General features: G+C 35.0%; 1 protein-coding gene across 1 annotated transcript in view; it reads right to left on the reverse strand.

Annotated features, from left to right (window-relative positions):
- Positions 1 to 1,300: 1,300 nt before the first annotated feature.
- The window catches only part of YWHAQ (tyrosine 3-monooxygenase/tryptophan 5-monooxygenase activation protein theta), a 32,789-nt gene continuing 20,246 nt past the window's right edge, over positions 1,301 to 13,843 (reverse strand). The window contains exons 3-6 of the mRNA XM_074341642.1: positions 7,239 to 7,362; positions 4,976 to 5,139; positions 4,239 to 4,334; positions 1,301 to 2,378 (exon numbers count right to left, since the gene is read on the reverse strand). Coding sequence (XP_074197743.1) covers positions 2,319 to 2,378; positions 4,239 to 4,334; positions 4,976 to 5,139; positions 7,239 to 7,362 — 444 coding nt within the window. The 3' untranslated portion in view covers positions 1,301 to 2,318. The remainder of the gene's footprint in view (positions 2,379 to 4,238; positions 4,335 to 4,975; positions 5,140 to 7,238; positions 7,363 to 13,843) is intronic.

Consider the following 13,843-nt stretch of genomic DNA (forward strand, 5'->3'; position numbering starts at 1 on the left):
TGAATGTACTTTATGTTGGAAGAGAAATCCCTAATATTTCTATTTCGGATAATCAGTGTTAGAATACAACCCCTCCCCCAAATTAAGTTATTAAAGCCTAAATGACATTTTAGAGGGAAAACTGCCAATTAAAAAGTTCCAAGTACAAAATAGGTATAAAATTTAGAATTTCTGAACTATCTTGGAAAGTAATTATAAAAATTAGAAAGCTCAAGCCTGGCTTTAAACCCTCTCTTCACCCTGAAATTTTATTTACTCACCCCTTCCCCCTGAGGAAAGATGTCCTCTCCTACTGAGCTCTTAGCGGTGTTCCATAAATATCCTCACATCTAGTGCAAGGAGCCCCCCGCCCCCCGCCCCCAGTCAGATGGTCAAAAGGCGATACCACAGGCTGGGCCCATTTTTAAAGATGCTGACTTCTCCTAAAGCAAGGAGATAATTTGGGACAAATCTGCTCTTTAAGAAGGCTACTTTGCTAACTCACCAAGTGGTGTAGTGACTCAGTACTAAAAACTTTATTGCTAAGATGTGATTTTTTTCCTCCTAATTCACAATGTTCTTCCTATGTTTACTGAAATTTTTATCTAAAAAGCAGTTATCTCACTGATTTAGATTTTTGGGGACCATAGTCCTATTAACCTTGTTTAAATGGGTATTTCCCCAAACCCCTTTAAGTTCTCTGTCTTTTCATTTTCTCTAAGAAAAACCAAGTGCAAATGAAACCTTATCTCACAGTCACATTTTAGGAGAAAAAGGATAATCCTATACAGATTAACTTTTCTACTTCAAAATAAATACTCAGGTCAATACTTAAGACAGGCTAGTGTAATAGCCATTGTGGTATTATGAAACCAAAATTATTTGAAACTCATCAATGGTACAACTGTTGACAAAGAGAATTATTTGAAAACTAAACAAGGTATCTTGAACCCTGACATTCTATCTGAATATACATAGAAGTGTAATTCTAATGCCAAAGCACTCACAATCACATAATTTTAACTTTCCTAGTTTTAAAAAGTCTACTTTATTCCATGTAACAGGTAACTAGTATCATTTACCTCTGGAGAAGAGATGGTCCACAAAACTGATCTACTTGGTCAAACACTAACTTTTAAGAAACACAGTCCAATTTTATACATGTCCAGGCATCCCTAGACAGGTGTATCACAATGCAGGAAAATGGGCACCACTGCTCTATTTTACATGAGATAAAAGGGAAGTAGCAATAAGTTTCAGTAAGTAGTAAATTCGCCTGTTTCTTAAAATGAGTATGCAATGGTTACAAAGCCATAGTAAATGGTTTATAAAATGTAATTTTATTTTATGTTACTCTGCTGTTACATTGGGCATAACATTTTCACAAGGCTTTTTTTTGGGACTACAGTCAATGATTAGCAACATACAATAGTGGTCCAACTCTCTAAATAACAATCACTAGACAAAACTGGACACCCTCTCCCATGTGCACAAATCTGCATGGAAAAGTACTAACGTTTTAGACTTGGACTTGTGTACTTTAATTTATTTCCCCTTTCTAGTGTATTAAGAAATGACATGCACTTTAATTTGCCAAAAGCAATGCTTGTATTCTGGCAGCAACATGCTACTTCTATTACACAGTAAAGTGAATACCAGAACTACAAAGGCAGGAGGTGTAAGTGAATTTTTATTGGGAAGGGAAGTTGTCAACTTAAACAGCAGCAAATGAAGAGTGATTAAGGAAACTCCCTGTTGTCACAGATACACAGGACCTCCATCATGTATGATACAGGAGGCATTTTAATTTGTGACCCTCAGCCCAGAAATGTCAAATGCTTTTCCATTCAATCTAATACTTCTGGATTCCTACCAAAAAGGAATACATTAAGAGCATGGAATAGTTGCTTATTGAAAGGAAATCCCCAAAGAGTAAGGGAGGGAATGTAGAAATCAAGATGTAGAACACTCTTTAAATTGTAATTAACTACATTTTCATATCTTCACAGTAATACAAAACACAGTCACTTGCAGAACTGGTTCAGATTACTTAAATACCAGATACATTTTTAGTCCTCTACATAAGTGTTTGGAAGTTACTTATGTTTATATGAAATGAAGCTATTAATACTTTTCTACAGCAGTAACTGCACACCAGGAAGGCCAAGACAAACACAAATCAAGGAATGGAGTTTTCCCAAAGCTGCAGTGTGAAAAGACTATAAACAGTTGATTCCATACACATGAACGGGCTTCTCTGCTATAGGAAATCCAAATGGAGTAAGGAATGGAGATGAGTAAAAGGCTTCTCGAGCGGAAGGACGACACCCTGTACGCACTCAGTTTTCTGCCCCTTCTGCGGCATCACATTCTTCTCCTGCACTGTCTGATGTCCATAACTAGGAGAAAAAAAAATATTAAGTTACTCTTTCTAGATTAGACAGTTATTTCAAGTCCTATTATTATATCAAAATGTAATTCTGAGCAAAAAATTATTCAAACAACAGAGATTATGATTAAGACTAGAAATTACATTTCTCAAAATCCCAAATACCCTCAACTTCTCCCAAAGTGTAACCTTGTAGACCTCTCACTGTGCATTTACAAAATGACAGACACATACACTATCTGGGTACGTTTTTAAAACTTACTTTTTATTTTAAAAGTATTATCTCAGACAAAAACATTCATCCTTAGAATTTAATGCTCTCTCCGTTCCCAACAGCCCAAAGCTCTTCTTAAAAAGCATCACTGAAATATAATTTATGAGATTAATAAGGCTAAAATAATTGGGGTGGGAGGAGGGACCATGGTCATAGTAACTGTTTCCAAGTATGTGAAGGGCTATCACACAGAAAAAGAAGCAGGCTTACTTTGTACATGGTAAAGAGTTAAATAGGAGCAGATGATGTTAAATTATAGGGGAGGAAGTAGCATGTGTGCATGAAGGTACGTAGAAAGGGTTCTTGAATTAGGTAGGATGTTATAAAACAAAACTGATCTCCAAGGATCTCTCTGATTTTAGGATGAAACAATGAAGTGCAGAAGGGAAGAGTCAACATCTATTGACTATATACAACAGCTCACAAAATGGATTTCTATTAGACCAACCACAACTGGCAATTTTGGAAAAGCTAAAATCTTACTTAATCTTTAAGATACTAAAATAAAAACAAACAAACAAAATATATCCCTGAAGAACTGTCCCCTTAAGAGAGAAAACAAAACAAAACTGGTTAAGATAGCTCCACAGGGGCAAGGGTATATAGCTCAAGTGGTAGAGCGCATGCTCAGCAAGCACGGAAAAGGACCCCAGGTTCAGTCCCCGGTACCTCCTCTGAGCAGAAATCAGTGAAGAAACCTAATTACCTCCCCTTCAGAAAAGATAGTTCCACAGTGTATCCCGGAAGAGGTGTAACCACTCAGTTTGTTTTTCTTCCATAGAAGCTGTTTATGCTGACCATTTTTCTACTGTTACCTCACAACTAGGGATTTCTAATGGCTGGGAATGAAGTGCCTTCATTTGCCTTCCCTGTTCAGCAAAGTTGAACAGATATGGTGATAATATTAAAAAAATTTTTCTTTAGCGTTTCCTGCCCACCCCTCCCACCAATGGAGGCACTGGGGATAGAACCCTGGCCCTCGTGCATGCCAAGCACATGCTCTACCACTGAGCTATACCCTCCATCTCTGAATTTTTTTTTAATCCAACAAAAGATAAAGTGTCAAACTGGGTGAGCCAGGGAAACTACATTTATATTAAAGGGTGTTTTTCTTTCTTCTACATTTTGCCTAAGATTCTGACATATCAAGTTTACTTGAACCTACAAAAGAAGCTAAGTAAAGCTCAACCAGTATCTTTTTTCTCCATTACTTTTTCCTCCATTGTTTGCCTACACAAGAGGTAGCGAGAAAAAAGAAAAAATAAAAAAAAGTAAATTCTCTATATTAAGGTTATTTATCAATATCTTCATTCTAAGTGAAATAGTCAATGATGGTTAATATTACAAGTTCCTACAATCTTAGTACTTTCGTAAGGTCTGATAAAATGCCCATTCAACTTGAAAATCTGCCTACAAAAGAAGAGTTGTCCTATACAAAATACTAACAACTATCTAATATTTTTATATATCTACATATTCATTTTCTAAGAGCAAGTGTAGCTCTAATATAACTGCCCCCAGAAGACAGGAAGCCTGAATAAAATATAAATGCTTTTGTCCCTGAAAAAAAGAAAATTAAAAGAATGAAAAACTCACTGTTAGGTTGTCTCTAAGCAACTGCATGATGAGGGTGCTGTCTTTGTATGAGTCTTCATTCAGTGTATCAAGTTCTGCAATGGCCTCATCAAAAGCCTGACAAATATTAATATTCATGGTAAGTAAACATTTACATCAACATAAACTAGTTACTCTACAATCACAAATCATTTTTATAAAGCAGATGAACATCCACTTTACATCCTATTCTCCATTAAAAACAAGTCATTGAAATCATTCCCTCAGATCAGTTGAAGAACTTTTGGGTAGGACTTGAAACTTACAAATCTCCACAGACGTAATCAGTAAATAAGTATTTCTTAGTTCTTTCACAGGACACATGCAGCCCAGTACCTATACCTAAGATGTTTCTTACAAATAAGAATTAGTATTTGCAAAATCCCCACTGAACACTCCGATTCTGAAACACTGTGATGAGCGCGGAGCTTCTAGTGACCAAACCTGGTAGCATTACCTTCCAGTCCTTCACGTGTCTTCCAGGCTTTCTTGATTACTATGACCAATATGCTCTTTAGATAGACATTCTGTTTATAACTATAGTTGGGAGAGTAAGGTCTTGAGAGTGTTGGAGGTAGTCGCAATGGTAAGGAAAAGGAGAAGATACCAAAATAAATGTAGTCAAAATCATCCCTGGATATCCGAGTAAAATGTCTACTAATTAACACACCTGCTAGCTCAAATAACCTAAAGAGGGTATTTTGGGACACACATCTTACCGTTTTAGCCAGCGTGCAGGCAAGTTCTGGGTTATTAAGGATCTCATAGTAAAATACAGAAAAGTTAAGAGCCAGCCCCAGACGGATTGGGTGTGTAGGTTGCATCTCTTTCTTGCTTATATCAAAAGCTTCTTGGTAAGCTCCTTGGGAATTATCTATCGTTTCTGTAAAGAGAAAAAAATGAAATAAAAAAACCATGATAATGAAAACATCCATCTAGTATACAGTAATACCTTTAACATATGCTACTAGCTCAGCAGGAAGATTTTTCTCTGTGGCCTTCTTTTAAAACCACAGCAGCAGAGGGGAGGGTACAGCTCAGTGGCAGAATGCGTACTTAGCATGCACGAACTTCTATTTAAATAAATAAATAAACTGGACCCCTCCTTGCCAAAAGAAAAAAAACAAAAACAAAAAAACCACATCATAGTAGCAAACCAAAAACATTATCTTGTACTAGGTATTAAAAAACTAGTTTATAATATTGCTTGCTTATTATCACCTTAATAAAAAAACATGAGATAGAATATTATTTTTCCATCTCTGAGGCTAAAACATCTTCTTCTTTCATGCCTTTTAATTTTATCACCTGAAAACGCAGCAATTAAAAATACTTTGATATTTATCAATAATATCTCAAAAAAGCTGGAAAAAATTAGCTGTAATATTCCACAATAATAGAAATATATTTTACAAAAATTACCACCAAAATCTCTATTTTTGTGATTTATCTGTAGACGCAATATTGATTCTCAGGTATCAAGATGTTTATGTGAAAGGAAATATAAACATGCCAATAAATAGATCAAAATCTGCTCTGACCACAGAGTTTGATTACTCCCAATAAAAATGTCACCTTCCTAGAAAAAAAATGTTCAGGAAGTATTACCAACACTAATCTGATTATATCATGTTTTGAAAAGGGTTGGTTTTCTGAAGGAGCCCATTGGAGCCATGACAGCTTTATAAAGATTGACCTAACAGAAATTAAGTTATCCTTTTATAGGCTAAATATGTGCATTTTCCTTCCTCTGAAATGGCACATGCACTGATCTAAACACAGCTAGTACAGCCTCACATACTAGGGAGCTCTTGCTGTCTGGCTCATCAGGAAGAACCACAAGGAGCGCAGTACAGTGTCTCAGCTTCTAGGCTGTAAATACACACTATTTACAAATCCCAGACTACTGGAGTACTCTAGGTAGAGGACTAAAAACTGCCAAGGAGCCAGAAAGGGTTAGATCAGGTTAAAGCTGAGGCTCTGCTCCTATCTCCCAAACATATACCTCCTTTGACTTGATGCCATTTAAATGTTCAGTTCTATGCAAGTAATAGTCATGTTTAATTTTGCTTATCTTTAGCAACAGAAATTATACACTAATAACACAGTAAGTTTAGTATACAGATTTTATTATAACAAGGTACAAAAGTTTTTTCTTAATGTCTTCAATTATAGTGATTTTGGGGTGGTAAAACTGTCTCTCTTTAGTAACACTTTGTGGAGCAGGAGACCACAGTAACTAACTGTGGGGGTATGCCCTTCTGGATGGGGTAAAATTAAGAACAAAATAATAAACTTATTTTTAAGAAATGAGTTAGGTGATACTTCTACCTAGAACATGTTTAATAAATTTAGTAGCAGGCACATACATAAAATAATAATAATTAAAAAACTATAGTATACTCAGCTACCAATACTTTAAGAGACCGAGTTTACTGCTAATAAATTTACTTAGACTTTTTTACAATCAAGTTAGGCAATTCAGCTACTCTTTCCCCCATATTTGTGTCTTCTATGATAAATTATATGCCAGCAATAATACTGTCATCTCACCTCTCCTCTCAGACATCTGGTTATATGTAGTCAATGTTATTATGATCCTTCAAAACAGGTAGCAGTTAATAAATTATGTCAAACAGAAAAACATCCTGTTTCTACAGTCTATGTATAATTTCCAGTTATGTTAAGTTTCAAGATACAAGACACTCAAAACCATGTGACATAACAGAATCACATAAAGCATATGTGAAGAACTCTGGGGCTAAAAATATGGTGAACAAAATTCTAAAGTCTAAAAGATTAAGCCTGTTTTTAATAATATCTTAACAGGTTACAATCAGAGAGTTCCTGAGTTTAACTTTTCAAAAAGGGCATATAATATAAATTCATGACTGATTCATTTTTGAGGACATAAGGTAACATTATGAACCGATCCTTCCTTCTTTTTATATTTTAGCTTTACCCATAAACCAGTACACTTACGTTTCCGATCATCACCACAAGCAACTTCAGCAAGGTACCGGAAGTAATCTCCCTTCATTTTCAGATAGAAGACCTTGCTCTCTGGATTAGTTGCATTGGCTATTAAATACTTATCCAACAATTCCTGAAAGAAATAAGATAAAACATTACAAACTAATGAAAATAACTACCACATTAAGTCCACACCATACCACCCTGGACCAGAAGCATGGGCCAGAGCACAAGATCAGGTGGTTGCCATTAGTTGAATGCTTTGGCTCATAGCAAGTCATAGTTTCTAATGGTAAAGCTAGATTACATCAAACACTAATTAGAAAGATGTTCACCCATTCATCCATTCAGGCAAGCATTTCCTGATACTTGCTAGGTGCCAGGCACTGTATTTGATCAGAGGGGATATAAAGATATAAAGGTCCTTGCCCTCAGAGAGCTCACAGTCTAGTAAGAAAAGAGGTAAGTATACCATTAACAGTACACAAGACATTAAGATATAAGTGAATAAGGGGCTATGGAAGCACAGGGAGGGAATGTCTGGCTCTGCTGGAGATGGCCACTGGTTAAGACAGGTTCCCCTGGGAAAGGGCTATCTGTCAAGAAGTAATAGAAGGAATGCAGCAGTTAGAAAATGAGGATGTGTAATCATTTTAGGGAGGGGTAACAAAATGTTTAAGACATCAAGTATGAAGAATAGTATAATCACAGTACAAGTCATCATAGTCCAGAGTGGGGCTATTCAATGTCCTCTGCAGACCAGTGCCCATCGAAAACAAGGCTGAGTTAAGGATTGAGAGCAAGCGCTCTACTAAATGTTATTTTTTTTAATTGGGTTAGTATTTAAATATGTCTTTTATCCTTCATTTCATACAAAGAAATGTCTCCTTGATCCAATAAGCTATTACCTCTTAAACTGAGGTATTTGTACAAGGTGTGCCCAAGAGAATTAAAATGTCACAAAAGACAAATATAACAGATATCCTGTTGGACTATCAATTTTACTTGATGCTAAGTAATTTAAAAATCCTTTTGTAATAAAAATTATGGAGTAGAATAAAATTCTCATAGAAACATAGAACACCTACGCCACATAGGTTTGTTTAGAGAATAAAATCAATAAATGATACTGAAGAAGTTAAGGATAGTTTAGAAAATATAGTTTTAACTCAAGAACTTTCCTATTTATCTGAATAAAAATAGACTAAGCAAAATGCAATGATTATATGCATATTACTTTAAAGGAAATAAACAAAAACATTTTAAATCTTAAATTTAATGAAAAATGTTTAGGTTAAAAAAATATGTATTTTAAAAGGGTCTGAAGCTCAGGGGGGAAGTTAAACTTAGTATTACAGTAATATTACCTAACGAAGCCCCAGAAATTTACACATTATAAAGGTGGCAAGTATTAAAAGTGTGGCTTAAATCTGCGAAGTTGCTGGGCTAAGAACGAAGCAACAGATGGGCCACATCCCAACACTAAAGACAATTGGATACAAATGCTGCTTCTGTACCACCACACTCTTTTAAGTGTGAAAAGAATCGATCACGTTCTAAGAATTTCTCCTGCTCAATATCACCAAATCAATTTTAGTAGTCATTTATTAAAATGAACCTGAGAAAAATTCTTTCCCCGAATCTTACAAAATCATATTACTTTAACCTTTTTCTCTAATACCATTTTTAAATATCACGGATGACTTTCAACTTAAAAACTATTTTTACTGAACACCTGAAATTTGGGGGGTTTTCAGAGGAAAGGGAGCAATGGTGAGAGAATCAGAAAAAAAGTTCATTACCTTTTAAATCTCAAACTGACTCTGTCATCTCTATTTAAAAAAAAAAATTTAAACAAGAGTACATTCTGAGAAGCAGTATCAAATAATGCAAACACAGTGTTTATACTGTGGGACCCACTACCTCTGCTTGTATCCAAACTAAGGAACTATAATGTAAAATGAAGTGTCCCTCACTTTTCTTTTTCTCCCAAGTGAGTCAGTCAGTTAAGATGAAATTCTAGAGAATCTCCAAAATGGTGCCAGCTCTGGTGAAGATGGTATTTATTTACAGTCACACACAAAAAAGCTACTTGGAACATTTAAGATCTAGTACTTTAGGATTAAAGGTGGCAGAAATGTGGGAGCAGAGGCAGAGAAAAGTGTGACTTAGAATGAGGACGTGGGGTGAGGAGAGAAAAGCGATTCTAGCTCTAATCCCTCCTAAGTCACCTGTGCCGCGTGTGGGCGGCTCGCGAGGACTGCCTGACCGGCACACTGGCCTTCCAAGGATCGGGAAAGCTGCTCAACAGCTTCTGTGTCAGGGACTACACAGCTGCTTATACGCTAACTGTAAACTTTCCCCTTCTAAAATTATTAACTTTGATTACTAGTTTCATATAGCCATTACGTACGATTTACAGTGTTGGCTTTTATAAAGTGACTTGTGCAATACTTCCATCCTGGAGTTTCAGCCAGGTATCATGGTTCTTTGTCAGATGCCACTAGCTCTCTGTGAAGGAAACAACAGGTACAGAATAACTCTGTCTTTCCACATGTTATCAGTAGTAGCCATGTATATTTTAGCCCAATGAAAAGACAATGGATTCTGCTAACATGTCTTACCAAAATGATCATGGCTGTTATCAGGTATCAGTTATTAATTATTAATACCAGATAGAATAAAGGCTACAATACTTAAGGTATATAGCCTAGGTGTACAATTTTTTTTGTAAAAAACATTTTTTTCATTATAAAAAAGACTCAATACAGATCAGAGAGAAAAAAACAAAATGATAAATGGCTCCCTTGAGTAAGAAAATTTTTCCAGGTAAGGTCATAGGTAAGAAGTCAGGAGAGAGGAAGAGAATCAATTTTTAACATTTATGTAGTTACAAGTTCTTCCACTAATTTCTCCTGCACATTATTCCTGTCAATTAAGCAGGAAATGCCCATTGTAACACTTCAACTAGCAAATTTTATAATCCTGGGAGGACAGGAGAGCTAAGACTGGGGCTCCCTCCAGCACTGAGTATTTTATTTGATTGTGAGGCAGAATGCAAGTAGTACATTCCTTTTTGAGAATCTGAGAGATCTGTGAAGAAGTCGGTGTTCTCACTACTCAAAATTACAAGATGGACTAGTGACAGGACATTCCAGACCGAAGAAACTCAAATACAAGCAAAGCTGGGGGAAAAAATTAAGTTATTTATACAGGTTACTTTAGGAGATGCTAAAGGACCTTAGAATAAGCTTAATTTCAGAAAAATGGGATGGGAATAACAAAAAAGAGGATTATATCATAAAAGCTGTAAAGAACTATCTATACAAGAAATGAAATTGTCCAGAAATAGCAATGATGCAAATTTAATATAGTGACTATTCCTCCTCAACTCCACATCTTAAAGAATAGGCTAAGAATAACAAAACTTCAATACAAATTCTATCTCTAGGACTGAATTATTTTTGCATACAATAATCATACCATCACTTCAACAGTTTTTCCAAAACAATTCATTTGGCTTCAGTGGTAACAGTCTATGGCATTCAACAAACTAATATTTTTATCTTAAATTCGTTTATAAGTGATTTCTGTTTTAAAGACAAAATAAGCTGCTCTTGTTACTCATTATATAGCTTATTCTTTATATACTAAATTGACTTTTTGGAGAGAGCAGGTAACAGATAAAGAACCTTAAAATACAAACAAAATAATCAACAGCAAACAAAAAATGTTCTAAGGATTTTCAATTTTCTATCAGCTTACTGAAATTCATTAAATAAAACACTATTAATTTGTTCAATCTTTAACTTTAGGGCACATGTATTAGTCACTATCTGTATATTTTTATCGGTTTAATCAGCATGTTACTATAACTATGAAAGATTAAACCATTCATTCAACAAATATTCAAACGTTCAATATATGCCAGGCCCCATTCTAACAACTCTGTATTTATTATCTACATATAAATAATCATTATGATAATTTTACAGAAGCATAAAATCACATTGGAATCAAGAAACTTTGACAAAGTAATAAAATTAATTAAATGAGGGAGAATCTAAAACTAAAGCCAGTACTTCTAAGTACTATCCTATAAAATAAGGGTTAATACATCATGAAATGGAGCATATCTAAAAGATAAGGCTTTGGTCTTAAGTTACATATTTAATTAGAAAAATAAACAAAAGAACATAGTATATACAGGGCAACAAATTATTCAACAAATGGAACATTTAGCTAGTGGTAAGAGCTAAATTTTTCTAACATTCCCAACTTCAAATAATACATATTATACAAAGAACCACTGATATAACACGTAAGAAGAAAAAAGCCTCTAGACAGTAAGTGTCCCTTATAGGCTGCCACTCCAAGAGACTGAAATCAAAGTAAAATTCAGCACTCAAGGAAGGACTCATTTGACGGAGAAATACAAAGCTTCACAGATAAACAAAAAACTAAAAGAAACCACCAAACCAACTTTACAACACATGTTAAAAGAACTTCTCTACTCATCAAACCATAAGAAAAGAGAACAAAAAAGAAAAAAGAGAAAAAAAAAGACCTACAAAAGATTGCTCTGGCAATTCTGGGCCTTTTATGGGTCCATCTACATTATGGAACTGTTTGTTCTAGTTCTGTGAAAAATGTCATGAGTGTTTTGACAGGGGTTGCACTGGATCTGTAGGTTGGTTTGGGTAGTATGGCCATTTTGATAATGTTGATTCTTCCAATCTGAGAGCACAAGTTATCTTTCCATTTCTTTGTATCATCTTCAATTTCCTTCACCAATGTTTTACAGTATTCAGAGTACAGATAACCTCCTTGGTTAAGCTTATTTCTAGGTATTTTGTTGTTTTTGATGCAATGGAAATGTTTATTTCAGTTACAAAATTCTGGTTTTTGAAATGAAAAAAAAAAAGTGAATGAAGGGCTGCAAATGGCAAAATATCTTTCTTTTCTGTGGGTGAGTTGTATTCCATTACATATATATGCTACATCTTCTTTATCCATTCACCTATTGATGTGCACTTAGGATGCTTCCATATCTTGGCAATTACAAATAATGCTGCTGTTAATAGCGGAGTGCATGCACTTTTTTGAATTAATGTTTTTGTTTTTCTTGGATATGTGCCCAGGAGTGGAACAGCTGGGCCATATGGTAGTCCTATTTTTAGGTTGTTGAGAAACCTCCATATTTGTTTTCCACAGTGGCTGCATCAATTTACATTCCCACCAACAGTGTACAAGGGTTCCCTTTTCTCCACATCCTTGCCAACATTTGTTATTTGTGTTCTTTTTGATGATGGCCATTCTGACAGGTGTGAGATGATGTCTCATTGTGATGTGGATTTGCATTTCCCTGACACTGGTGATGTTGAGCAAGTTTTCATGTTCCTGTTGGCCACCTGTATTTCCTCTTTTGGAAAAATGTCTGTTCAGTTCTTTGGCCCATATTTTAAGTGGGTTGGTTGGCTGTTTGCTTTTTAACTGAAGTACAGTTGATTCACAATGTGGTATTAGTTTCTGGTGTACAAGTATGGATGGACTTGGAGGGCATTATGGTAAGTGAAATAAGTCAGACAGAGAAAGACAAGTACTGTAAGATATCACTTACATATGGAATCTAAAAAAATATAACAAACTAGTGAATATAACAGAAAAGAAACAGACTCATAGATGTAGAGAAGGAACTAGTGGTTACCAGTGGGGAGAGGAAAGGCAGAAGGGCAAACGGAGGTGGAGGATTGAGATGTACAAACTATCCAGGTAAAAATAAGCTACAAGAATGTATTGTACAACATGGGGAATATAGTCAATATTTTGTAATAACTATAAATGAAATATAACCTTTAAAAATTTGTGAATCACTATGTTGTACATGTAACATATAATATTGTACATCAACTATACTTCAATTAAAAAAATATTGTAAAATATACAAGTAAATTTTAAAAATTATAAAAAAAAGAAAGAAATCATATTTCATCCAGAAAATTATACACACCTAACCACCCTGATTTGGGGTGGGCTGAGAGGACCATTTAGAGGCTGCATGTGCTAAGTTGGAATTACAGGATGGGTCCAAGGGAGAGGAAGAGAAGGGACAGGGTTACTTTGGGTTATTTCAAAATGTATGACTTTAGAAATCAGAGTATCATTTGTAAAATGATTTTGTTATTAGCTCTATGATCTTGTGGCACATCACAGCTTCTCAAATCTCTGTATGAAACTATATAACAAGAGTATTACAATCTTAAAAGCTGTCTACTTTCAGAAATTACCATTCAATTATATCAGCTAGGGTTAAATGGATTTGTTGCCTTAACGAAGGAGGCAATGAATCACCTATGTATGACATGATCCAAACTCATCATTCAGCACCTCATCAATTCACCTATGGAAATACTGTATATCATTAATAAAGTAAATGTCTTGAACAGTTAACTGCCTTGTATTATTTTACAGTGTTAATGATTTAAAACTGTTAAGTTTTAGAATCCAAGAATGGTGAATTCTGAACCCCTGCTCTGGTGCCCACTTAAAATAAACTAAGGAATGAAGTAAAATTTTTCATAGAGATAGAGGCCAATGACGAATGACTGATCTCA

Source organism: Camelus bactrianus, chromosome 15, assembly GCF_048773025.1.
Source record: "Camelus bactrianus isolate YW-2024 breed Bactrian camel chromosome 15, ASM4877302v1, whole genome shotgun sequence".
In the NCBI taxonomy this organism is placed as follows: domain Eukaryota; kingdom Metazoa; phylum Chordata; class Mammalia; order Artiodactyla; family Camelidae; genus Camelus; species Camelus bactrianus.